This window comes from Capra hircus, chromosome 13 (genome assembly GCF_001704415.2).
Source record: "Capra hircus breed San Clemente chromosome 13, ASM170441v1, whole genome shotgun sequence".
NCBI classification, from domain to species: Eukaryota; Metazoa; Chordata; class Mammalia; order Artiodactyla; family Bovidae; genus Capra; species Capra hircus.
The window spans coordinates 79,033,046-79,058,581 of NC_030820.1; the positions used below are offsets into that span (position 1 = coordinate 79,033,046).

The following is a 25,536-nucleotide window of genomic DNA, read 5'->3' on the forward strand; positions in this document are numbered from 1 at the left end:
GCTGAAGGAAGCTAAAGCAGAGGCTGAGAAAGGGGGTCTGCAGGGGAGGGCAGAAAAAAAAATCTTTCACGGGAAAAGCAATTGCAACATGAAAAGAAGCAAAGAAGGTGTGGAGCCTGGACAGCTGACGCATGGGGTCCCCAGACCCGCCTCCTGAGCTCCACAGAGACTCACCACACCCTCTCTGGTGGAGCTTCTGTCGGTTGCCGAGCGCTGTCAATGTTATAGTCAGAATATGTTATTAAGGGAGGATTTAATATACACGAACCACAAAAAACTGTCTTGCAGAGGGGTCTTCTGGTTACCCCCGTGGAAAGCCCAAGCCACCTGCCTTTGCAAAGATTATGTTGGGGTTTCTTTCTTCAGGTAGCAAAACGCCCTAAATATAAGTAGTTTAGCAATAATAAAACATTTCTATACCAACTCTAAATCCCTCCTTTTCCCAGAGACTGGCAACTTTTTAAGACCACCAACTATGAAAATCTGCTTAAATGAACTAAAGCAAAATACTTGCATGCGGTTGCTGTCTAGTCACTCGTCGCGTCCGAGTCTTTGTGACCCCGTGGACTGCAGCCCACCAGGCTCCTCTGTCCATGGGATTTCCCAGGCAAGAACACTGGAGTGGGTTGCCATTTCCTTCTCCAGAGGATCTTCCCGAACCAAGGATGGAACCTGCATCTCCTGCTCAGCAGGCAGATTCTTTACCACTGAGCCACATAGGAAGCATGCCATCATGTGTCTATACCAAAAAAAAAAAATTGGGGGAGCCTTAAATAAATTTCTCCAAAATTTTTCCTAGAAGGAAAATTCTCCTCAGATCCCACAAACTACAGATGAACTGCTTCTTGTGAAGACTGAGGCACTTACATAAGGCAGTTCACAGCCTGGCTGGGTGCAGGCTCCCTCAGGCATCTATCTTATCTCTTTCAGAATTCTCAATTTCCTGGAGGCAAAGCACAGCTTTTATCCCCCTCAACTGCTCCTGAAACATTAATCCCTGAACAGGATCAGTCATCCTTGGGTGTGTAAGGTAACATTCTCATTTCTTACCGGAAATCTAGATAGAATCCGTACTTAGAAATTAAAGTCGACATCAGTTGGGTTGTTTGGTGGGTTCTCCATGGTGTATTTGAGTGGGTTTTTAAAATTCCACCATTTCAAAACTTCAAATGAACGTCTGCCTAGTCAATTCTCCTTGGGTCAGATGATTCAACTCTTTATTCTTCATTTTGAAAATTTATACGATCCCTCAAAAGAAACCTTCACAGATGCAACATTTAGTTTGAAGCCTGGTGCCTTCTTAAAAAACTAACACTGCCAAGTTGTCACATTAGTTTTGTGATGTTGAAAGGATATCTTCTAGAGCTATGCTCCCTTGAAAACCTGTGAAGGAGAGTTTACAGCCTCCACACCAAGAGAGCTCAAGTAGCAGAGAATCTGCCTGCAATTCAGGAGATATGGGTTCAATGCCTGGGTCGGGAAGATCCCGCGGAGGAGGAAATGGCCACCCACTCCAGTATTCCTGCCTGGGGCATCCCATGGCCACAGGAGCCCGGTGGGCTACAGTCCCTGGGGCTGCAGAGTCAGACTCAACTGAGCATGCACACGCCCAAACCCCAACAGAAGGGCTGCCTCCTCAGCCAGCGGGGGAAAGGGGTGAGCACGTGGAGAATGTCAGGAGCGCACAGTTAATCCCGGGTGGGTACGGCGCAGGTCACCCGTCAGCACGGGCTCCAGGGGCACAGTGATGGCCCAGGGATGTGGCCAAAGTCCCGCCAGGCCTGGGACACATGCTGGCCTCCCTGACGTTGGCCACTGAGCGACTGCCCCGCCCCTGCCGGCCACACCCCACGGCCCTGGGCTGTGAACTCTGCTCCCTGACGGTCAGTGCCCCGTGGCCGAGTTGGGACCCAATGCCCACTCCGCTGCCCGCCCCCAGGGCTGGGCAGCAGGAGGCTGACCTCTCGCCGTGAGGCGGCTGTAGACCTGGGCGTTCACCTCCTTGTCCCGCGTGTAGCATCGGATCTCCTCCACGGCCTCTCGGATGATGGTGACGGCCAGCACAAAGCCCTGCAGGAGAGAGAGAGAGAGAGGGTGAGCCGGCCTGAAAGCCACTGGCCTCCCCTGGAGCCAGGACAGAAGAGACCAGAAGCCACTCAGCAGGGCGGCAGCTTGCTCACACGCGCGAGCCCCAGCAGGCCCAGTTCTCTGAATCTCCTACCCCCCGCGACGTCCCATCCACCCCCACCCCAGGGCTCCTAAGAGTGAAAAGCACAGAAGCCCCAGAGCCGTCCGGCCCCTGTAAGGGCTGAGCGGTGGGACCGCCCTGACGTCTGTGGCTCACTGGCCACGTGCCGGGGGCCACTGGAGCACTTTCCCTCCTTGGAGCAGTTCAGCCCTGGGACGGCCACGCTGGCCGGGAAGAGACCGAGACGCTCAGATGTGAAGGAGATAAAATGGGCCTCCCTGGCGGCTCAATCGGTAAAGACTCTGCCTGCAATGCAGGAGCCCCGCGTTCGATCCCTGGGGCGGGAAGATCCCCAGGAGAGGGAAGTGCAATTTACTCCAGTATTCTTGACTGGAGAATGCCACGGACAGAGGAGCCCGCAGATGACAGTCCATGGGGCCTCAAAGAGTCAGACACAACTTAGCAACTAAACCGAGGACATCAAGGTCCTGAGTGATCATTCAGCGGCTCCTGTCCCAGAGTCTTCGTTCTCAGAGGCCACAACGTTCTGCACCTGCAGAAACTTGGATGGGTAGAACCAAGCAGGTGGGCCACCAGGGCACAAAATGAGTTACGAGGCCTATTTGTATCGACCTGCCAATAGGGAAATCAACCTTCCAGACATAACACTGTTCAGATCAGTTCAGTTCAGTTCAGTCGCTCAGTTGTGTCCGACTCTTTTAGACCCCATGAATCGCAGCACTTCAGGCCTCCCTGTCCTCACCAACCCCTGGAGTTCACTCAGACTCACGTCTATCGCGTCGGTGATGCCATCCAGCCATCTCATCCTCTGTCGTCCCCTTTTCCTCCTGCCCCCAATCCCTGCCAGCATCAGAGTTTTTTCCAATGAGTCAACTCTTCACATGAGGTGGCCAAAGTACTGGAGTTTCACCTTTAGCATCATTCCTTCCAAAGAACACCCAGGACTGATCTCCTTGCAGTCCAAGGGACTCTCAAGAGTCTTCTCCAACACCACAGTTCAAAAGCATCAGTTCTTCGGTGCTCAGCTTTCTTCACAGTCCAACTCTCACATCCATACATGACCACTAGAAAAGCCATAGCCTTGACTAGAAGGACCTTTGTTGGCAAAGTAATGTCTCTGCTTTTCAATATGCTGTCTAGGTTGGTCATAACTTTCCTTCCAAGGAGTAAGCATCTTTTAATTTCATGGCTGCAATCACCATCTGCAGTGATTTTGGAGCCCCCCAAAATAAAGTCTGACACTGTTTCCACTGTTTCCCCATCTATTTCCCATGAAGTGATGGGACCGGATGCCATGATCTTCATTTTCTGAATGTTGAGCTTTAAGCCAACTTTTTCACACTCCTCTTTCACTTTCATCAAGAGGCTTTTTAGTTCCTCTTCACTTTCTGCCACAAGGGTGGTGTCATCTGCCTATCTGAGGTTATTGATATTTCTCCTGGCAATCTTGATCCCAGCTTGTGCTTCTTCCAGCCCAGCGTTTCTCATGATGTACTCACTGCATATAAGTTAAATGAGCAGGGTGATGATATACAGCCTTGACGTACTCCTTTTCCTATTTGGCACCAGTCTGTTGTTCCATGTCCAGTTCTAACTGTTGCTTCCTGACCTGCACACAGGTTTCTCAAGAGGCAGGTCAGGTGGCCTGGTATTCCCATCTCTTTCAGAATTTTCCAGTTTATTGTGATCCACACAGTCAAAGGCTTTGGCATAGTCAATAAAGCAGAAATAGATGTTTTTCTGGAACTCTCTTCCTTTTTCCATGATCCAGCAGATGTTGGCAATTTGATCTCTGGTTCCTCTGCCTTTTCTAAAACCCTTGAATATCTGGAAGTTCACAGTTCACGTATTGCTAAAGCCTGGCTTGGAGAATTTTGAGCATTACTTTACTAGCGTGTGAGATGAGTACAATTGTGCGGTAGTTTAAGCATTCTTTGGCATTGCCTTTCTTTGGGATTGGAATGAAAACTGACCTTTTCCAGTCCTATGGCCACGGCTAAGTTTTCCAAATTTGCTGGCATATTGAGTGCAGCACTTTCACAGCATCATCTTTCAGGATTTGAAATAGTTCAACTGGAATTCCATCACCTCTACTAGCTTTGTTCGCAGTGATGCTTTCTAAGGCCCACTTGACTTCACATTCCAGTTCAGATAAACACCAACAAAGATTCCATACACTGCTGAAGATTTTCCAATATCCTTAACTTTTTTTTTTATTATAAGGTCTGTGTGTGTGTGTGTGTGTGTGTGTGTGTTTAATCATGTTCAACTCTTGTGACCCCATGGACAATATCCCACTTGGCTTCTCTGTCCACGGAATCTTCCAGGCAAGAATACTGGAGTGGGTTGTCATTTCCTACTCCAGGGGATCTTCCTGACTCAGGGATCACACCCACATGCCTTGCGTGTCTTGCATTGGCAGGCAGATCTTTTACCACTGCGCCACCTGGGAAGCCCCCACTCCTTAACTATTGGTTAGATTCCTCTGCAAAGAAGGGGATGGGGTGAGGTGGGGACATCTTACTTGGCCGCAAGGTATGTGGACTCTTAGCTCCCCTAGCGGGGAACACACCTGTACCCCCTACACTGGAGGCAAAGTCTTAACGACTGAACCGCCAAGGGAATCCTCATGTTAAAGTACTGACTGCATAAGCACCCATTAGTAAAAGGAAAATTTTAAGCCACCCCACCTTCCCACGTTAGATATCCCTACTCATAAAACCTGGTGCGGACTGGTGTCTGTCACCCATGGTAGGAATCTATTTTCGTCTTGATTTTTCTTCTCGTATCAATAAAAGCAAGAGCAGCCATTCATTTTTCTTACAAAAGAGCCTTGTCATCTCTCTTTTTAAAGTCATTTTTTTTAATACAGAGGGCACAATTGCCCCTGAGGTTAGCAGTCGTGAATTCTTTGAGGATTTCATTTTCATACTGTTTACCCTGTGCAATATATTAACTTCGATTCAAAGGACGTTAAATCTCTTATGTAAATCTAGCCAGCGATGTGCCGCTTTGCGGAACCCCTCCCAAGGCCCATACATCTTTGCCATCAAAGGACTTCTCCTGTTTCCAATCAGAAGGAAAGTACACATTGAAGCCACAGAAAAACCGGTACATTTCAGAATGAAAGCGTGACCAGACCACATAGGGAGGTGAGAAAACCTGGTCAGGAAAAGCGCGGCCCACGTCTGCAGAATCCCCACCCCTCACGCTGCTGTTTTGTTCTGCGCCAGAATCCAGGTTTCGGTTGTTTGTTTTTCCAAGTGTTCCAGTTTCTAGTTCTCTCTGCGTGGGCCTGGCTAAATTCCATCGATGTTAATGGGAAGTGTGTGCTCACCACAAAGACAGGAGGGGCTGACCTCCCTGCTGCATATGAATACTGCTTCCTAAGTCACCATGGGCTTCCCAGGTGGCACAGTGGTAAAGAACCTGCCTGCCGATGCTGCAGACACAAGAGTCACAGGTTCGATTCCTGGGTCGGGAAGATCCCCTGGAGGAGGGCATGGCAACCCATTCCAGCATTCTTGCCTAGGAAATTCTAAGGACAGAGGAGTCTGGCGGGCTACAGCTCAAGGGGTCACAAAAAGTTGGAAACGACTGAGCAGCTTAGCACACAGGCACATAGCCAGGTGCTGGGACCCAGAGCTGAAAGCGACTTTCCAACTGAGCGAAACTCCTTAAGAGCCAGGGGGCTCACACACACACGTTACCATATCTATGACCTCCCCGCTACCCCAACACACACGCACACAGAATCCTCACGAATCACAGGGGACCTGCCATCTCTTAAGCTAGAAACTGCTTTACAAAGAGATGCAAATGTGGTCCAGATATAAACTGCAACCTTCCAGCTTTGGAGGTCCCTAAGGGCCAAATCACTTCATGGCAAATAGATGGGGAAACCGTGGAAACAGTGACAGACTTTATCTTTTTGGGCTCCAAAATCTCTGCAGACGGTGACTGCAGCCATAAAATTAAAAGAAGCTATGACCAACCTAGACAGCATATTAAAAAGCAGAGACATTACTTTGCCAACAAAGGTCCATCTACTTAAAGCTATGGTTTTTCCAGTGGTCATGTATGGATGTGAGAGTTGGACTGTGAAGGAGGCTGAGCGCCGAAGAATTGATGCTTTTGAACTGTGGTGTTGGAGAAGACTCTTGAGAGTCCCTTGGACTGCAAGGAGATCCAACCAGTCCATTCTGAAGGAGATCAGTCCTGGGTGTTCATTGGAAGGACTGATACTGAAGCTGTAACTCCAACACTTTGGCCACCTCATGCGAAGAGCTGACTCATCTGAAAAGACTCTGATGCTGGGAAAGATTGAGGGCAGGAGAAGAAGGGGACAACAGAGGATGAGATGGTTGGAAGGCATCACCGACTCAACAGACATGAGTTTGAGCAAGCTCTGGGAGTTGGCGATGGACAGGGAGGCCTGGCGTGCTGCAGTTCATGGGGTCACAAAGAGGCGGACTCGACTGAGCAACTGCACTGACTGAAGGGCCAAAGATACTGAGAAAGAAGCTTGAGTGGCAGTGGAGGCTTGGCTAAACTTGTAAGGGTATCAGAGGTGGTGACAGTGAACAGACAAAACCCTGCAGGTACTGAGACTCTCCCATAAAGCTGCACGCCAAGAGCAGATTCACGGGAATTCCCTGGAGGCCCAGAAGTTAGGGCTCCATGCTTCCACTGCGGAGGGCCCAGGTTAGATCTCTGGGTGGGGAACTAAGATCCCGTAAGCCGCAAGGTGCAGTCAAAAAAAAGATCTACTAAAGCAAAACTCCTGAGAGAAATCAGAAAAGCAGCTACTCCTGCTTGGGGAGGCAGGCTGACTGGAGAAGGGCAAAGGGAACTTTCTGGGCTGGTAAGAATGTCCTGCCCTGACCATGGGTGCTGGTGACACCCAGGGAACTGAAAACTCAGTATCGTGTAGACTGCGTCTTAACAACAGAGAAATCTCAATGTATTATTTTACTGATTATCTCATCTGTTTCCTGAGGAACATCTCCCACGAATACATTAGCATCGAGAAAGAAGTTACCAGGACTTCCCTGGGAGTCCAGTAGTTAAGAATCTGCTTCCAGTGCTGGGGATGTGGGGTTGACCCCCGGTCCAGGAACTAAGACCCCACACAGCACAGGGCAGTTAAGCCTGCGCACCACAGCCAGAGAGAAGCCTGTGCACCGCAAGGAAAGAGCTCGAATGCCACTAAGACCCAATGCAGCCAAATAAATAAATACCTTTTTCAAAAAAGAGGAAAAATGTTACCAAAAGCTAAGACGTAATCCACATGATGACCAACAATGGCACTGGTACCAGAATTTTAAAACTCAAATGAGGACATTTTCTGAGAATTTTCTATGAGTCAGGAGCTATCTGCACCTTTCTACTTGCTATACTTCACAGCACCTCCCAACAAGCCACGGGAATAGACACGATCACACCCTACTTACAGATGAGGAAACCGAGGTTCGGAAAAGCTAGTTCCAATCACACGGCTTCTCAAAGAGGCTGCAGGGCAACCGTCTGCCCCACAGCCCTTGTTCTGAGCCACTGAGCTCACAGCTGGGCGTGAAACGAGAGGACTCTGAAGGTGGTCAGACACATTTCAAAATGTACGTCAGCCAAGCACTGGGAATTGATTCTCCGCATAAACATCTAGGGGACTTAGGGGAAGCCAGCTGTAGTCACCGGGAAACAGGCGTCCTCCAGTCGTCTTTGGCCCCAAGCTCCCTTCTCTGCAGCCCTTGGAAAGAGAGGAAGAACTTGGGCAAGATGACTGCCTCCTTCTGTCTCTGCACCATCACAGGAAACTCTGGCCATGGGGCACTTAGAAGCCTCAGGACTGCCCGAGGCTGCTGGTAACCCTGGCTTCTCTCTACAGCCAGAGGCCCAGGAAAACCAGGACTCGGCTGTTTGCATCAGGAGTCAGGTTCCTGGCTCCTCCTGGAAACTCTGAGCATCATTTCAGCGAAAAGACACAGGCTAGAACTGGAGTGAGGCTCTCGCTGGAAGGGCGGGAGCCCTCCAAGTCATCCTGGCCCCTACTCGGGCCCTCACTGCATTTCCTGAGGGGCTTCTGCAGTCCCCGGGGTCAGCATCATCCGTACCGACATGCAGAATACATCTCAGGCCAGAAATGGGCGTAGCACCTGCCTTCGAGTTGCGTTCAACACTTTGATCCTTGGTCACCAGGCCCAAGAACCAACGTGGTCTCCCCCTGCAGAGGGAGCAACTCTATTCTAAACAGTTTCAAACACCTTGACTACACATCTGAGCTAATGTAGTTTCCCGTAAGTTTCCAACTTCCAGAAAGGCACTGCGGCGACTTAAGACAGAGGCCTCTGTGCCTGAAGATAAAAAATACTTAATAAAAGGCCACACCACCCTCTCCAAGGACTCCCTAGTGGCTCAGAGGTAAAGAATCTGTCTGCAATGCAGGAGACCCAAATTTGATCCGTGGGCCAGGAAGATCCCGTAGAGGAGGGAATGGCCACCCACTCCAGTATTCTTGCCTGGAGAATCCCATGGACAGAGGAGCCTGGCGGGCTACAGTCCATGAGCTCACAAAGAGACTAAGCCACAAACACCTTCACCTCTGTTCCAAAGAAAACTAGTAGCTTTAGTGAAGAATCTTCCAGACTTCCATGTATTTATTTACAAGCCTCAGGTGAGTCACACTCCATACACAGACACACCGAAGCGCAGAATCGTGGTCAACCCCTCACGCTCACACAGACTCCATCATAAACAGAAAATGAATTAAAGAGCACAAGCCACGGGGTCAGAGGCCCTGCCTTTCTCGGGACCCAGGGCCCAGTACCCGGCAATCCGCGGTGAGCCGGCAGGAACCGCTTGCTGAAACAAGGAGAGACTGGACAGCAGATAGACAGATGGAAGGAGGAGCCGAGGCGCCGCGGCCCGCAGTGGATGGAACAGAACGCCACCAGGAAAACCGCAGGGGCTCCCACCGTGTTGGCCTGGGGGCGTCCTCTCCCTTGAAAGACCACGTCCTGTTCCAGCCACCTGAAGGACAGAGACCCTGCGGCTGCCCAACCTCGGACCCCCCGGAAAAGATGCCCCAACTGACTCACCAGGGGAACCCAGTAGGTGTAGAGCGCTCCAAGTCGCATCTCGGGAACGAACTGGGAGCAGGCAAGAAGCAGGAAGTAGAGGTTGAAGAAGTATTTGAACTGGTTAAACAGCACCTGCAATGGAGAGAGAAGACACTTGAGGCTGGTGGACTCGGAGCGAGGTAGACGGGAGACCTTTCAAACACTCCCTCAGGAGAACGCAACTCACGTGGTACCTGCACGTACACTTTACACTCTGACACCTGTTTAGGAAAACACACCTGGGTGATGAAAACATCATTTGTCAAATAAAGAAGCAAATGATACCCGTGGGAATTCTAAACACCAAATTCAGCACAGTGGGGACCTCTGGGTGTGGGGTCTCTGACAACAGCTGTTAGGCTTTATTTTTTAAACCTCTTTTCCAAGTGCAGAAAAGGCCACTCCAAATGCCACTGAAGAGGGTTTAGTGAGAAAGGCCTCGGTTGTAAGATTGAATCAAGAGAGATACATCGATGTCTCGATGGTATGATTTCAGCGCCAGAAGTAACTACAGCAGAATTCCATCCCACGTGGCTGGAGGGTTCTGGCGGTTTCCAACTCATCTGGCCATCAGGCAACAAACGGAAATGCCCTGTCTGCTCAGGGCACCGTCCAGCCCCTCGTTCCTGCCCTGCCGTGGGGACGTGAATGCTCCACACACCCCAGCGGTGCAGCTGCAAGATATGGGAGAGTGGCCTGACTGCCTGAGAGTTTCCATGAATGAGACATTAACTTGCACTTGACTTCAGATACGGAGATTTCAGGGGCCGGGGGGAGGGCTGAACCAGGTAGCAATAAATGGAGTCAAAAATCACCCTTAAAGAAACAATCAGGGGCTTCCCTCAGGGCTCAGTGGTAAAGAATCCGCCTGCCAACGCAGGAGACACAGGTTCGATCCCTGGTCCAGGAAGATCCCACATGCCGTGGAATAACGAGACCTGTGGGTCACAGCTATCGAGCCTGGGCCCTGTGGGCAGCGAGCCGCAACCACCGCGCCTGTGTGCCCCAGGGCCTGTGCTCCATGGCGAGAAGCCTCTGCGGTGAGGTGCCTCCGTACTGCAACTAGAGAGCAACCAAACTGGAGAAAAGCCTGCAGGCAGCAGCGAAGACCCAGCACAGCCAAAAATAAATCAATTATTAAAAAGAAATTCAGGCTAACCTTACGCTACAGTATGAGGTATTTGTTTCCATGTTCTCTCTCAGTAAATCAGTGATTTATCTTTTTTTTCTTTCAGCTTTGGAACTGATTGTTGCTGCCACTTCTACAGCCAGCTGGTGTAGTTTTGGAGGTCACCATGAATAGAAATCGATATTTAACTTAAGGGTGTGCTGGGCAGGGGGGAAGGTTTTCAGAAGGCTTGTCTATTGATTTGTATAAATTAATGGACAAAACAGACAGTCGCAGAGCAATATACTACTAAACAAAACAAACATTAGCAAATGCGTTAATAGAAAATCTCTCTGGGTGGAAGTATTAAAATCTATCTTACAAAGATTTCTTGGGACTTCCCTGGCAGTCCGGTGGTTAAGGATCCACCTCCCGAGATTCCCTGCTGGTTCAGCGGCTAAGACTCCAAGCACCCAATGCAGGAGGGCCCGGGTTTGTTCCTTGTTCTGGGAGCTAGATCCCACATGTCACAACTCAGACTCAGCGGGGCCAAATAAATAAATATTTTTAAAAATTTTAAAGAAAGAATCCACCTCCCAACGCAGAGGATGCAAGTTTGATCCCTGGTCGGGGAACTAAGACCCCACATGCTGTGGGGCAAGTAAACCCACAGGCCTCAGCTGCTGAGCCTGCACGCCTCAGCAAAAGACCCCATGGGCTGCAACTACAGCAGTACAGCCAAGGAAAAATAAAAAAATTTCTCTACACTTTTATCCCCCAGCTTTTCTATCCTGAATATGTGCTCCAAGATGGTAACGGGGGGAAATATAGGCATTGATTTTTTTTTTTTGTAACAAAGCTAGGCCCTCAAAATATCTTTTTCACTCCTCTTAGGCCGAACACACCAAATAAACGTGAAGTTATTCCAGCCGATCAGGTGGAGTCTCACTGCCTTGCAGACAGAAGGCAACATCTTTCAGGTGCTCAGGACTAAGGGAGGTGAAAGGCCAGCGGCTGGGGTGACGTGGAAAAGACACGATCCTGCGGCAGGAGCCTCGGTCTTCTAAGACCGGTACCACTGCAAACATGTGGTGTAAGAAGGAAAAAACGATGTTGTCCCGGCCCGTACGTACCCCAGGCAGAAAGGTGAAGAAGTTGTACTTCTGGTTGTTGATGACATTTCGAGGGTACCGCTGGTCCCTCTTCTCCGGGTGCCCCAACCAGACTGTGCGGGGCCTGGGCTCGCCTCCTCCGCAGCATCTCAGCCACTCGCTGCACCTGTGGGAAAGACACACCCACACGGTCAAGGCCACGCCCACACCGCCAAGGCCACGCCCACACCGCCAGGCCGCCAAGGCCATGCCCTCCCAGAACTTCTCTCTCTAAAGCATCATCACTGGGTCAGAACCACAGCCCCACATGGGGCTTCACCCTTCAGTGGGCAGGGAAAACAGAGCTGAGGCATCTAAGAAGCCAGCTGCAGTCCAAATCAAAGATGCTTTGTCCCCAAGCCCAAATTATTTAGAAAAGCAGGATCTGGTTTTTTTTAAGATTTAGAAAGTGAATACATAACAATAAGAACTTTTATCACTTTGACATGTTGCAGATGAGAGAGGAAAGCTCAGGACAGCTGAAAAAAGCCCCCGAGTCTGCCAAAGTGTGAGAAACGGCTGAGCCTGGCCTTGAAGCCGGTCTGTCTTATTCTCAAAGCTATCAAGAGTGCTAGTCACACCAAGATTACTATCAAAGAAGAGAAGGAAAAGAATCTCCTTCCATACCCATCTCTCCTTTTTAGCAACACATTGGAGGAAAACGCCAGGAAGATGATGACTCAGAGCCCCACATAATCGGGAGACGGGCCAGCATGCCAGCTGTAGGCAAGCTGACCCCAAGGGCTGCCCCCAGAGGGCAGCTCCTCAGGTGCCCTGTGCGAGGGCAGGGACACCTGGTCACCTGCCCGGCTCTGATGAAATTAGGCTGCTCTGAGACACATATCCTCAACCCCAACTCTCGCCCCAAAAAGGCACCACATCCTTCAGGAGAGCCTGTGAACAAGGCATCTTGAGAATTACGACCCTCATCAGCCCCTTGTGGTAGAAAGACCACAGGCAGAATGTTCCTACCTGGGCCCCAGCACACACATAGGCTGCGAGGGAGGAAGCCCAGCCCTGCCAGCCCCTTGAGACGCTGCCAGCTGAAAGCAAACCATCCCGATGTGGCCATCACGACTTACATAATTACTTGTCAGCGGCAGACCCACCTTCTGTCCCTTCTCTTTCAGACCAGGCATGTCCTGCTGAGGTGCTGGGTACAGATCTGAGCACACACAGGCCGTGGGCTCAGGACTCTAAACATTGGCAAGCCAGCAAGTCGCCTGCTCAGATGCTCAAAATTTCCATGATGAAACACGACGCTCTTTCTTAAAAATAGCATCCTGGTTCCAGTAAACTGGTGCTGGGGGTGGGGCAGGGAGGCTGCTGGTGGCTCCCATGAGGACAGGTTTCACTTCTAAGTAACTCTTTCGTGTTGGCCAGAGAAACACAGGGAAACCTGGAGGAATCCAACCCTGTTCCTGCTCTTGGGTGTGAATCACCCAAGCAGGCCAGCGTGCGGCTAAGTGCCGAAAGAAGGGGGGACGGGGGATTCGCTGAGCACAAGCACACCCTTCCGTCCGCAGAAACCTTCCTTGCGGGCTTTGAGTCTGCCGTGCACCAGCAATTCTCTCCCTATCCTGTAACAATCCTGTAATGACGACGCCCAGAGTGGAATGTTTCTAAGGAAAGCCGAAGAGAACCGCAGACGGTCGGGCTGACTGTTTATGTGAGTTCTGTTTGCCTTCTGCTGGCAGAAGGTTCCACACAACAAAGGTTAAACTCTCTGAGGCGCAACCTTCAGGCGTGCACGGGCACAGCGCAGCTCGTGCAGGGCAGCCTGCGTGAGGCAGCACAGACTGGAAACTAACCTAATCGGCCATCAGAGCGGGGGGCGGGGGCTGGTTGGGGCTTCCGTGGCGGTCCGGCGGTTTAGACTCCCGGCTTCCAATGCAAGGGGTATGGGTTCAATCCCTGGTCAGGGAACTAAGACCCCACATGCTGTCTGGTGCAGCCAAAAAAGTATTAAAGGAAAAAAGGGGGTGCTGGTCAAACAAGCAGGAAAGATTCATACAAGGGGATGCTCAACAGTTTTTAAAGGAGACAGAGCTGCGTGTGCTAAATGGTCCTATTTGCAAGTCTGCTAAATGGAAAAGGCTGAAAGGTGTGTCCAGGACGCCATTCTTTGCACGAAGGCAAGAGGATAATGCACAGACGTGCTTGAAAGTGCAGGAAACCTGCATAATGAGCTGATAACGTGGGTTCCTTTGGAAGGAGGGGGTGGGGGGCCTTTTCCTATGTATTCTCTGGTCACACTGGACCATATTACCTGTGTGTGTGGCTGAATGTGCGCATATTACCTATGGGGCTGAATGTACACATATCACCTGTGTGGGGCTGAATGTGCGCATATTACCTGTGTGGGGGGCTGAATGTGCACATATTACCTGTGTGGGGCTGAATGTGAGCATATTACTTATGGGGCTAAATGTGCGCATATTACCTGTGTGGGGGGCTGAATGTGCCCATATCACCTGTGTGGGGCTAAATGTGCGCATATTACCTGTGTGGGGGGCTGAATGTGCCCATATCACCTGTGTGGGGCTGAATGTGCGCATATTACCTGTGGGGGGGGCTAAATGTAAGCATATTACCTATGGGGCTAAATGTGTGTCTATGTGTGTATCTGTGTGTGTTTTCAGCTAAATCCATAATATAAGCTTTTATTAAGCGCTCACTTGGTCCAACCATGGTTCCAGGTCCTGGGAAGGGATTGAGGGGGAACCTAACTTTGGAACAAGATCCTTCGCTTCTGCTTCCTCACAAATACGAAAGCAGGCAAGCACTTAGCACAAGGTAGGATGAGGACTTTGTGTCACCGAGGTCTGCGTAGCTGGCCCCAGACCGAAGCTCTTCGGCATGCGTATTAGCTGCCCTGCCCGAGCCACGCCCATGAATTCTCACATCAAGGGACGGGCTGGAAGCTCCCCAGTCTCCCTTCAGTGCCTGCTGGGTGGGTGGACAGACTCCTTCAGGGCAGTGACATGCTAAGCGTCCTCAGTAGCAGGCGCTGGAGAGACGCCCCTGGAGGAAAAGGTGCCCCCCACCTCCTCTCCCACCCCCCAGGTTCCCAGGCCGCAGCCCGGAGGCCAGGTGGGCAGCGTCTGCATGTGAGTCGTGCTGTGGTCGGCCATGTGCCCGGGACATGACATCCCTCAGGCCCTTCAGGCCCCCTGTGGCCCTGGGGTCACCTTCCCAGGACCCTCCTGTGCACACTCCAGGCCCCGGCCCCTCCACGCCAGAGCTGGGATTCTCTCACGCCCAGGTTTGTCTGGGGGCCCTTCTGCCGGCATCCACCAGGGAGGCTGCGGGCTCCCGCTCCCTCACACCAAGTGTGCCAACCACTGCTGTGCCTACGACCCCGTCTTCACCATGGGGACTGATGCCTGCTTGCCCTGCCTGCAGACTGGCTCCACTCCGGCCATCCGGTGGCCTGAACTGCACCATCTCCAACCAGCCTGGCACCCCAGCCTTACGGGGGGCCCTGTCCAAGTGCATCCCGCCTCAAGTTCGGGGCCTCAGCCTAGGCCACGTATCCCGCACTTACTCTTTCATCAGAATTCAGTCAGTCAGTTTCCCTCCATCTCTCCACCTGAACTAGCCGAGGCCGACCCCACCTCTGAGCTCCAGGTATGATGAGCCCAGGACGCAGGCTTGGCCAAGCAAAGCCCTCGACATGCCCATGGGCTCAGAGGAGGGGCCGATGAGAGGCCTGGTGGGGGGGTTTCGCTAGAAATTCCAGAAAAGATGTGCCCTTCACCCTGGGGTTGGTTAGGTGGCAGAAAACAAACCTGGAGGTGCAGGCAGCCAGCTGCCTTGCTCCCATTTAGGGAGAGTCAGCCTGAAAAATGGAGTCGCAAGGAAGATGCAGAGATACCAGAGGCTCTGAGCACCCGGGCGGAGAGCCTAGGTGTGTCCATCTCCTCGGCTTCTCCTGCCTTCCATGCGCGCTGCGCCACTTCAGTCATGTCTGACTTTGTGACCCCACGGACTACAGCCCCTCAGACTCCTCTGTCCATGGGATTCTCCAGCAAGAATACTGGAGTGGGGTGCCACGCCCTCCTCCTCCAGGGGGTCTTCCCGACCCAGGGATCGAACCCAGGTCTCTTATGTTTCCTGCACTGTCAGGCGGGTTCTTTAACCACTAGCGCCACCCGGGAAGGCCAAGTGTCAGGCGTCAGTAAACTGGCTTCTGTTTTTATTTTACTCTGCTAAAGCCAATGTTGGGCTTTCCAGATGGCTCAGCGGTAAAGAACCCATCTGCCAGTGCAGAAGACGCGGGTTCAATCCCTGGGTTGGGAGGATTCCCTGGAGGAGGAAATGGCAACCCGCTCCGGTATTCTTGCCTGGGGAATCTCATGGACAGAGAAGCCTGGAGGGCTATAGTCCATGGGGCTGCAAAGAGTCACACACACATAGTCAGCAAAGTCAGTGTTAAGTGGGTGTGTTAACTGCCCCCCAGGTCTCCTAACAGTCCTGTCTGCCACGTGACTGGACTGTCCTGAAAGATGCTTTTTACTGCATTTTTTATGCATTTTGTGCATCTTCACTTCTAAGCTTTTAAAGCCTGTGGTCTTATCATCCTGACCTCTCCACACTGATTTCTTCGGGGCTGTGCAAACATGGAAATTTTACACTGAAGTTACTTAAAATAAGAGCTGAGTTCCTCATTCTCAGTAGCCGCATCCTGAGTGCTCCGCAGTCACAGGAGGCCAGCGGCATGGAGGGATGGTGCAGATGGAGAGCACGCCAGCAAGACAGAGCTTCCCCTGGACCATGCGGCCTTACGGCTTCTGTCAAGGCCCCTGCTCCCGCCTGGCTCTGGACCAAACCTCAGTCAAGGGAACATTAGTAAGCAGCCCCCCAACTGAAGGCAATTTGCTGAGCAATCACACACACAGACACAGACACAGACAGACACAGACACAGACACACACACGGGATTTCTACATACCAACCACCTCCACTTTCTAAGTTCTAGAGTTTGCCTCAATTTGCATGTGTTCTTTTTTTTTTTGGCTGGGGGGTGGGGGGGTGGCGGGGGGGTGCGTTTCAAGGCATGCGGAATGTTTTAGTTCCCAGACCAGGGATCAAATCCCCGTCCCCTGTGGGAGTCTGAACCACTAGGGAGGCAGGGAAGTCCTTTCAATCTGCATGTCTTAAATCAGTGATCCTCAGCAGGAAGAAGGGGGGTAGTTACTGGTGTCTCCTAGGTGGAGGAGGCCAAGATTCTGCTAGACATTCTAGAAAACCCAGGACAACGCTCCCCCCCACCAAGAATGATCCGGCCCCAAATGCCAGTTATGCCTTGGTTGAGAATTCCTGCCCTTTATTTCTACTAGTGTATCTTAAACGGAAACTTAAAGGACCTTCCTGACAGTTCAATGCTTAAGATCCCAAGCTTCCAATGCAGGGGGCTTGGGTTCTATCTCTGGTCAGGGAGCTAAGATCCCACATGCTACACAACACAGCCAAAAAATACAAACAAACAAACAAAAATTTTTTTTAAAAAGGTGACTTAATCAGTTCAGTTCAGTTCAGTCGCTCAGTCGTGTCTAACTCTCTGCGACCCCATGAATTGCAGCACGCCAGGCCTCCCTGTCCATCACCAACTCCCAGAGTTTACCCAAACTCATGTCCATTGAGTCGGTGATGCCATCCAGCCATCTCATCCTCTGTTGTCCCCTTCTCCTCCTGCCTCCAATCCCTCCCAGCATCAGGGTCTTTTCCAATGAGTCAACTCTTCGCATGAGGTGGCCAAAGTATGGAGTTTCAGCCTCAGCATCAGTCCTTCCAATGAACACCCAGGACTAATCTCTTTTAGGATGGACTAGTTGGATCTCCTTGCAGTCCAAGGGACTCTCAAGAGTCTTCTCCAACACCACAATTCAAAAGCATCAATTGTTCGGCGCTCAGCTTTCTTCACAGTCCAACTCTCACATCCATACATGACCACTGGAAAAACCAGAGCCTTGACTAGAAGGACCTTTGTTGGCAAAGTAATATCTCTGCTTTTTAATGTGCTGTCTAGGTTGGCCATAACTTTCCTTCCAAGGAGTAAGCGTCTGTCATGGCTACAGTCACCATCTGCAGTGATTTTGGAGCCCCCCAAAATAAAGTCTGATACTGTTTCTAATGTTTCCCCATCTATTTCCCATGAAGTGATGGGACCGGATGCCATGATCTTCGTTTTCTGAATGTTGAGCTTTAAGCCAACTTTTTCACTCTCCACTTTCACTTTCATCAAGAGGCTTTTCAGTTCTTCTTCACTTTCTGCCATAAGGGTGGTGTCATCTGCATATCTGAGGTTACTGGTATTTCTCCCAGCAATCCTGATTCCAGCTTGTGCTTCTTCCAGCCCAGCGTTTCTCATGATGTACTCTGCATATAAGTTAAATAAGCAGGGTGACAAAATACAGCCTTGACGTGCTCCTTTTCCTATTTGGAACCAGTCTGTTGTTCCATGTCCAGTTCTAACTGCTGCTTCCTGACCTGCATATAGGTTTCTCAGGAGGCAGGTAAAGTGGTCTGGTATTCCTATCTCTTTCAGAATTTTCCACAGTAACACTATCATAAATGGAAAACTAGTATCACTTGCCATAAATAGAAGGCAAACAACCAAATACACACCAGGAGGAGCGAATGTTACTAACTTCCCGCTGACACAGGGGCCCTGCCCTCGAGCCTCCAGTCTGCTGCTGCTGCGTCCTCTCTCCGTTGCACAGACATCAGCAAGTGTCTGCTGTTCAAAAGTGGACCCTGGGACTTCCCTGGTGGTCCAGGGGATAAGAATCCGCCTTCCAATGCAGGGGACGTGGGTTCGATCCCTGGTGGAGGAACAAAGACCCTACCTGCCACGGGACAACTCAGTCTTGCTCGACACATCGAAGAGCCTGCAGGCTGCAATGAAGGTGCAGTGCAGCCAGAATCCTGTTTAGAAAAAGAGCTTTGACAGAAAACAAGGAAATTCTGTAAAGCAATCATCCCTCTATAAAAAAATAAATTAAAAAGAAAAAGAAAAAAAAATTGGGCCCTGACCGGGGTAGAAATATTGAAGGAAAACTGAAAAGGGAAGTTAAGGGTCTCACTATACGTCTGCATGAGATTTACTTCCTGTCCCTGAGTTACTTAGCTATTACCACTGTAGCACCTGGAGCCAGCATCTGCCCGTGTTTGGGGAACCGCTGTCCTGCAGCAAAGCCGTGGGCTTGGTGGCAAATTTCTAAGTGACGAAGTCCTCCCGCAGCGCCCCTCGTCAGTCAAAACAGAAGAGGCAGCAAGCAGCCAGGCCCCCACTTGACATCTGGATTTATACCCACAGCTCTTTTTCCAGCAGCTGCCCCACACCCCACCTGTCCAGGGGTGGAAGTCAGCCCCACGGGAGGTCCAAGGGGGGCGTACCTGGAGCTGTGGGGGCAGCTGTCACCCTGCTGCTGCTTTCTCAACACCAAACTGAGCCGTCTGTCACTTTCCCAGACACATTAGCTCCTATCCCACCTTCTAGACAGGCTGGGGACAGAGGCTGCAAGATAGAACCCCTGAGTGTGGGAAATCGATGCAGAAGCTGGAAAAGCAGGAACAGGAGTCCCAGTTTCAGAACAGCAGGACCGCGTGGGCTGAGTAATAAACACCGGCTTGCTTTTATTTTTTGGCTGTGCTGTTTGGCACGTCAGCTCTTCATTCACCAACCAGGGATCGAACGCTGCCGTGGAAGCATGGAGCCTTAACTGCTGGACTGCCAGAGAAGTCCCTGAGCGCTGGCTTTTAAACCAGACAGACCGACATGCAAAGTCCAGCCCAGCTCCACCCCAGCTGTGCACCCCTGGACAATTCAGTCGTGTCCGACATCTTCTATGCTTCCCTCTCTTCCTGTCTGTAATAAGACCTGCTTTGCTGAATTATCAAAAGGATTAAGGACTTTATATATAAAAAGGGCATAAGACGATGCCTAGCACATAACAATGGCACTCCACTCCAGTACTCTTACCTGGAAAATCCCATGGACGGAGGAGCCTGGTGGGCTGCAGTTCATGGGGTCGCTAAGAGTCGGACACGACTGAGCGACTTCACTTTCACTTTTCACTTTCATGCACTGGAGAAGGAAATGGCAACACACTCCTGTATCTTGCCTGGAGAATCCCAGGGACGGGGGAGCCTGATGGGCTGCCGTCTACGGGGTCGCACAGAGTCAGACGCGACTGAAGCGACTTAGCAGCAGCAGCAGCACATAACAGGCATTCCATTAACAGTAGATATTATTTCTCTTGAGTTATTTTTTCAGATTAAAAAACACATGAAAAATTTCTCACTTGTCACTAGCAACAGCGATTCAACTAGGTTAAGATGCAAGGCTAGAAATAATTGAGCTTACACTGCTCCCAGCTTAGACCATTTAAATGAAGGGAAACCAAAGGGGACGTTCTTACGTCCTGACCCTAGAACAGACAGAAGCTCTGATGGCCAGTAGCCTGCTGGCCAGATGTGCGGTGGTTTCACACAATCTGGGCAAATGCAAGGGGTAAAGCAAACACTACAGGGGAACGCGCCAAGGGAACAGTGTTTCTGGAAAAGGCAACTCGCGTAACAGGGAGCCGCCTCCAAAGAAACGGTCGTTTCTGCCTTGGTGCTGCCGCCAGCAGCAGGCACTCGGTAAATATTTGCTAAATTGACTTTGTGACGCACCCATCCTCCCTGAAGCTGGACTCCAGAAATCTAGACTTTTCAGTGTTGACACGGGGCAGATCCAGGAAGAAGGCAAGGAAAAATTAAACGCAATGCAGAGAACAAACTGTGGGCATGTGGGGAGAGGGGCGAGATGGGGAAAGGGATTAAGAGGTACCAACTACTATCCAGCTGCAAGGATACACGGCCCGACACAGGGGATATGCCCAGTATTTTATAATAACTAAAGATGGACTGCAACTTTTACACGGTACATCTGAAACTTAGATAATACTGAACACTAAATACACACAGTGTTTTTAAAAAGCAGCACAGAGGAAATGGCCAGCAGCAGTGGTTCTCAATGTGAGGATGGGGTCAATTTGCCTCTGGGGACACTTGGCAACATCTAGATAGAAGTTTGGTTATCACAACTGCAGGTTCAGGGGAGGGAAGGGCTAATGGCATCGAGTGGGTAGAAGCCAAGGGCGCTACTGAACATCCCAGGGTGCACAGGCTGGCCCCATGCAGAGGGTTACCTGGCCCCAAATGCCAAGAATTGATGCTTTTGAACTGTGGTGTTGAGGAAGACTCTTGAGGATCCCTTGGACTTCAAAGAGATCAAACCAGTCCATCCTAAAGGAAATCAACCATGAATATTCATTGGCGAACTGATGCTGAAGCTGAGGCTCCAATACTGCGGCCACCTGATGTGAAGAGTCGCCTCAATGGAAAAGACCCTGATGCTGCGAAAGATAGACGGCTAAAGGAGAAGTGGGTGGCAGAGGATGAGATGGTTGGATGGCATCACTGACTCAAGGGACATGAGTTTGAGCAACTCTGGGAGGTAGCGGAAGACGGAGGAGCCTGCAGAAGTGTGCTGCAGTCCGTGGGGTCGCAGAGTCGGACATGACTCAGCAACTGCACAACAACAAAATGCTAACAGTCCCGAGTCTGTCCCCTGCATGTCAGTGACGAGGGAAATATCCTCCAGCTGCACCGTCAAACACAGCGGCCACAAGCAACACACGGCTGTTGAGCGCTGGAAACGCAAAATTTAAATTTCAGTTCACTGATTTAACGACCCAAAACAGCCACGTGAGTCTAGGAGCTGCCATACTGAACGGCTGGTCCCGAAGGCCTAGAAGGACGTAACCCCAACCATTAAGCGCTTGGGGGCGGCGTGGAGGGGGACTGGAAGGAATGGAAGCGAAGGCATGAAAGGAAACCTCTCTGTTTGTTCCAGAAACAGGGAATTGGCTAGATTTTTTTTTTGAACTGGAAGAATGTAAAATCTAGACGAATGTCAGGAAGGAAGCAGTCCACTGAAGTCTGAAGTATCTCTGGCCACAGGAATGCTACTGTCCCGAGAAGAAACAAGACCACAGTTGCCCCCCTTATCCATGGGGGACACGGTCCAAGATCCCCCAGTGGGTGCCTGAAGCCAAGGGCAGTTCCAAACTCCACAAGCACTGTGCTTTCCCTAAACACACAGACCTGCATATCAAGCTTCACTTGTAAGTCAGGCACAGTAAGAGATTAACGAGAGTAACTGATAATAAAACAGAACAATTGTAACAATAAAAGTTATGTGAATGCGGGCTCTCTCTCAAAACATCTTACAGTATGAATTAAAAGACTTTCTCCCCTTAACTAAGTACTTATCACACACCCTGTGGCTGTAATCTTTGCAGTTTGAAGTCATGAAAACTCGCAGGAATTTCTTTTTCCCTCTTCACAATTTAACAAACAGAAGATTCATCCTTTCTGTACATCTTAGCAACCTCGGCATAAGATAGTTTTTTTAAGTTGAGAACTTCCCACTCTTCACTTAAAGGAAGCATTTTACAGCTTCCTTGTGACATATCCATATTGCCAACATCATTATTTGGGGCCATTTTTTAAGTAAAATGAGGGTTATTTGAACACAAGCACTGCGATACAGTCGGTCTGGTAACAGAGGGGGCTGAGTGGCTACCAGGCTGGACAGGCGGGACAAACGATGATGGTTCAAGTCCTCCAGGGCAGGAGTGAGCAGCAAGACACAGAGTCTCATCATGCGACTCAGAAGGGCCGACAATGTGAAACTTACATTTATTTCTGAAACTTTCAATATTCTTGGGTCCCTCATGCCTAACTGCAACCATAGAAAGCAAAAGCTCAGAGAAGGTGGGACTACCATGCACCAGTGAAAAAGGCCAAGTCAACGTGGCAACTTCTTCCAATGAAAGCTCAGATCCTCTCACCTAGAAGGCCACCCTGGACGCGTCTTAGACAAATATTGGTACAAGGTGACCGAAGGGAAATGCACTCGGATGCTCACAGCAGCAATACACAGAGAGAGCAAAACGCTGGGAACACCCAGAGGCCCGTGGCAGGCGGACCCCTGGACAGCGGGCCCTCAGCCTGAACAGAGTGAGGGAGAGAGGCACACGCTGAGAACACCCAGAGGCCCGTGGCAGGCGGACCCCTGGACAGCGGGCCCGCAGCCTGAGCACAGTGAGGGAGGGACACACACGCTGAGAACACCCAGAGGCCCGTGGCAGGCGGACCCCTGGACAGCGGGCCCGCAGCCTGAGCAGAGTGAGGGAGGGACACACACGCTGGCTGCACGGGGCCCAGGTGACAAAGTGAAGGAAAAACAGCGGGAGACGGGCAATTCACCGTGCCACGTCTTAATGAAAATGACACATGCTGACGTATGCATGAGGAAAAATGCTGGAAAGCAAATGCACACACGCGCTCGGGAGTAACTCAGGCTCTCTGGGGGCAGGCGCAGTCACGGATGGTGGACACCGCCTTCTCTCCCTATTTCTCATGGCTTAAGTCATCTCCTGCTCTTCACAGCGCCTGACGCCTCTCGTGGCGCGTCCCGCCCCATGGAGATTCACTACTGATGAACTCATGTGCATCCCTGCTCCCTGTTCATCCCAGGCCCTCCCTGTCAAGCCACCAACTGCAGGCAAGACAGGCGGGCTCCAGAACCCTGCAAGTCCTTTCCTTGCTGCTCTACTTCCCTCCAACTCCCAACCCCTCTGCAAGACTCAACCACACCAGACCTTCTCGAGCAACCAACTTCTCCTCATCCTTCGAAACCCATCGTGCTATTCCCAAAGAGAAGAGGAAGCAACTCTGTTCTCCGTTAAACTTACCTGCTTCTCTCTAAACCAGGACTGGCGAACTCAAATCCACAGAAGCCCGGCAAGAAAAGAGCAAACAAACAAAAATAAACACATGACCCAGCGGGACGGGGCTCCTGAGAAGCCCAGACCCCGTGGACAGGAAGCAGTTCCTTCCAGGCTGTTTCTGCACAGGCCCAGCACAACAGACCCTCCAGCTCTTCACGACAAAGATAAACACACATTCTAAGGGCCAACACTCAGTTCTTAAATGTTGGCAACTGACTCAATTTTAAAATACTAGGCAGCACTAACACCACACTGAGGTATTACTTTTTTCTGCTTAGCATGATGAGCAAGATCAAAGGGCCTAACAACACCTGTGTCTGGTCAGGATGGCCAAACAGGCGTTTCCACCACGGGGAGGGGCCTAAATCAGGGTCACCTCCTGGAGGGCAACCTGGCAACAGCTACCGAGATTACAAACAGGCGTTCCTTTTGACCCAACAGTTACCCTTCGAGATATTCCGTATGTTCAGAAATGGGCACAAAGACCATTCACCGTAATATCACTAGTAAGAGCAAACCATTAGAAATAACCTGAACCCCAGGCCTGGGATACAGCAAGCGCTCCGCAATAAACTGGTTAAATAAAACACAGCACATCTATATGACCATATGGAAAATTAGAGAGCCAGTGGAAACGTGCTGTATGACGCAGGGAGCTCACACTCGGTGCCACACGACAACCGAAAGGGGGTGGGGGTGGGAGGGGAGGGGGCGGTCCGAGGGGGAGAGGTTCAAGAGGAGGGGACACACAGATAACCTATGGCTGACTCACACCGATATATGGCAGACAGCAATACAATATTGTAAAGCGATTATCCTCTAATCTAAAATAAATAAATTTTAAAAATAAAGTACCTCTATTCAATGGAACCCTATAAAGCCAGTTTAAACAAATTGTCTTTAAAGAAACGAAGAAGTTTTCATGTACTGATATGGAACAAGCCCAGGGTATATTGTTAAGTGAAAAAAGTATGTTGTATTGTATGAGGGGTACTAACAAGTGAATAAAAAAGGGAAAAATCTATGTGCATTTCTTTAGATACAAAATATCTGTACTGTTTTCATCAATGGTTAGAGGCTGTCTAGGACGGCACTGAAGAAACTGGTGAGTGTTCGCCCGGGGAAGGGCACCAGGTGGCTGAACGGAGCACGTGGGAAGCGCGCTGGGTCTGCAATCCACACACGTCTGCACCTTTAACACTGAACTACATGACTGTGACGGATCAGACTGCTTACATTTACAAACAAAACAAACCACAAAGCCAGCCTGCTGCAAAACAGCACACAGCTCTCAGTCTGAAGCCGACATCTCAGCCCCAAGCTTGTGGGTCAGAGACCAGATTCTACTCACCTCCCACCCCAGGCCTGGGATACAGCAGGTGCTCGGCCGCTCTGCTGGGAAGCCCTCCACATACCCCAGGCCCCCAGCACGCAGGGACCTGACCTCATGCACGGACACTGAGCGAGGCCATCTGCTCACAGGTTCCAGAAGAGGTCTGAGTGCAGCCGCCCCCAGGCAGAGCCAGGCACGCTGCAGGGACCACATGATCCCAGGGAACTGAATGCAATCAAGTGACGACACGGAAGGCAAGTCCCCAGAGGGCAGAGCACCAAGCGAGCCCATCCAGAAAGCCCTCAGTGTGTGCCGGACGCTGGGGGAAGCCATCAACGTGCATTCCTCCCTCGCTCCCCATCCTGCACCGAGTCCTGCAGCTGGAGGGGGCTGAGGGGACTGTGGCTTTAGCAGACAGATCCCAGAACCTGCCTTTGGAGACCTCACGCTACCAAAGACTCCGAGAGCCGCGCCTGGATTGTCCAGACCACCCGAACTCAAAGATGGAGGCACAGCAGGACGCATGCGGGTCCCCAGGGCCACTGCCCACACCCTGCTGGTTCCTCCCTCTGAGGTCAGCCTTGACCGTGGCTGTCTCTGCTCCTGCCCTTGCCGTGGGCCACACACTGAGGCCTAAGCACACGACAGACATCAGTTCATCCGGTCCTCACACCCCTTGAGCAGTGTCATCACAACACCCATTTTCAGAGAGCTGAACTCACCCGGCCAGAGTTACAGGGCCAGGGAGAGGGATCCATGCTCTGGGCCCCT

At 51.0% G+C, this 25,536-nt stretch overlaps 1 protein-coding gene across 3 annotated transcripts in view; it reads right to left on the reverse strand.

Moving 5' to 3' along the window:
* Positions 1-25,536, reverse strand: part of ATP9A (ATPase phospholipid transporting 9A (putative)) — a 129,081-nt gene that overhangs the window by 86,599 nt on the left and 16,946 nt on the right. For 2 of the 3 annotated variants that reach the window (XM_018058040.1, XM_018058042.1), the window contains exons 2-4: positions 11,566-11,710; positions 9,304-9,417; positions 1,962-2,070 (exon numbers count right to left, since the gene is read on the reverse strand). In XM_018058040.1, the coding sequence (XP_017913529.1) occupies positions 1,962-2,070; positions 9,304-9,417; positions 11,566-11,710 (368 nt within the window). Of the gene's footprint in view, positions 1-1,961; positions 2,071-9,303; positions 9,418-11,565; positions 11,711-12,665; positions 12,685-25,536 lie in introns of those variants that run through there. The other variant, XM_018058043.1, reaches the window with a different exon arrangement.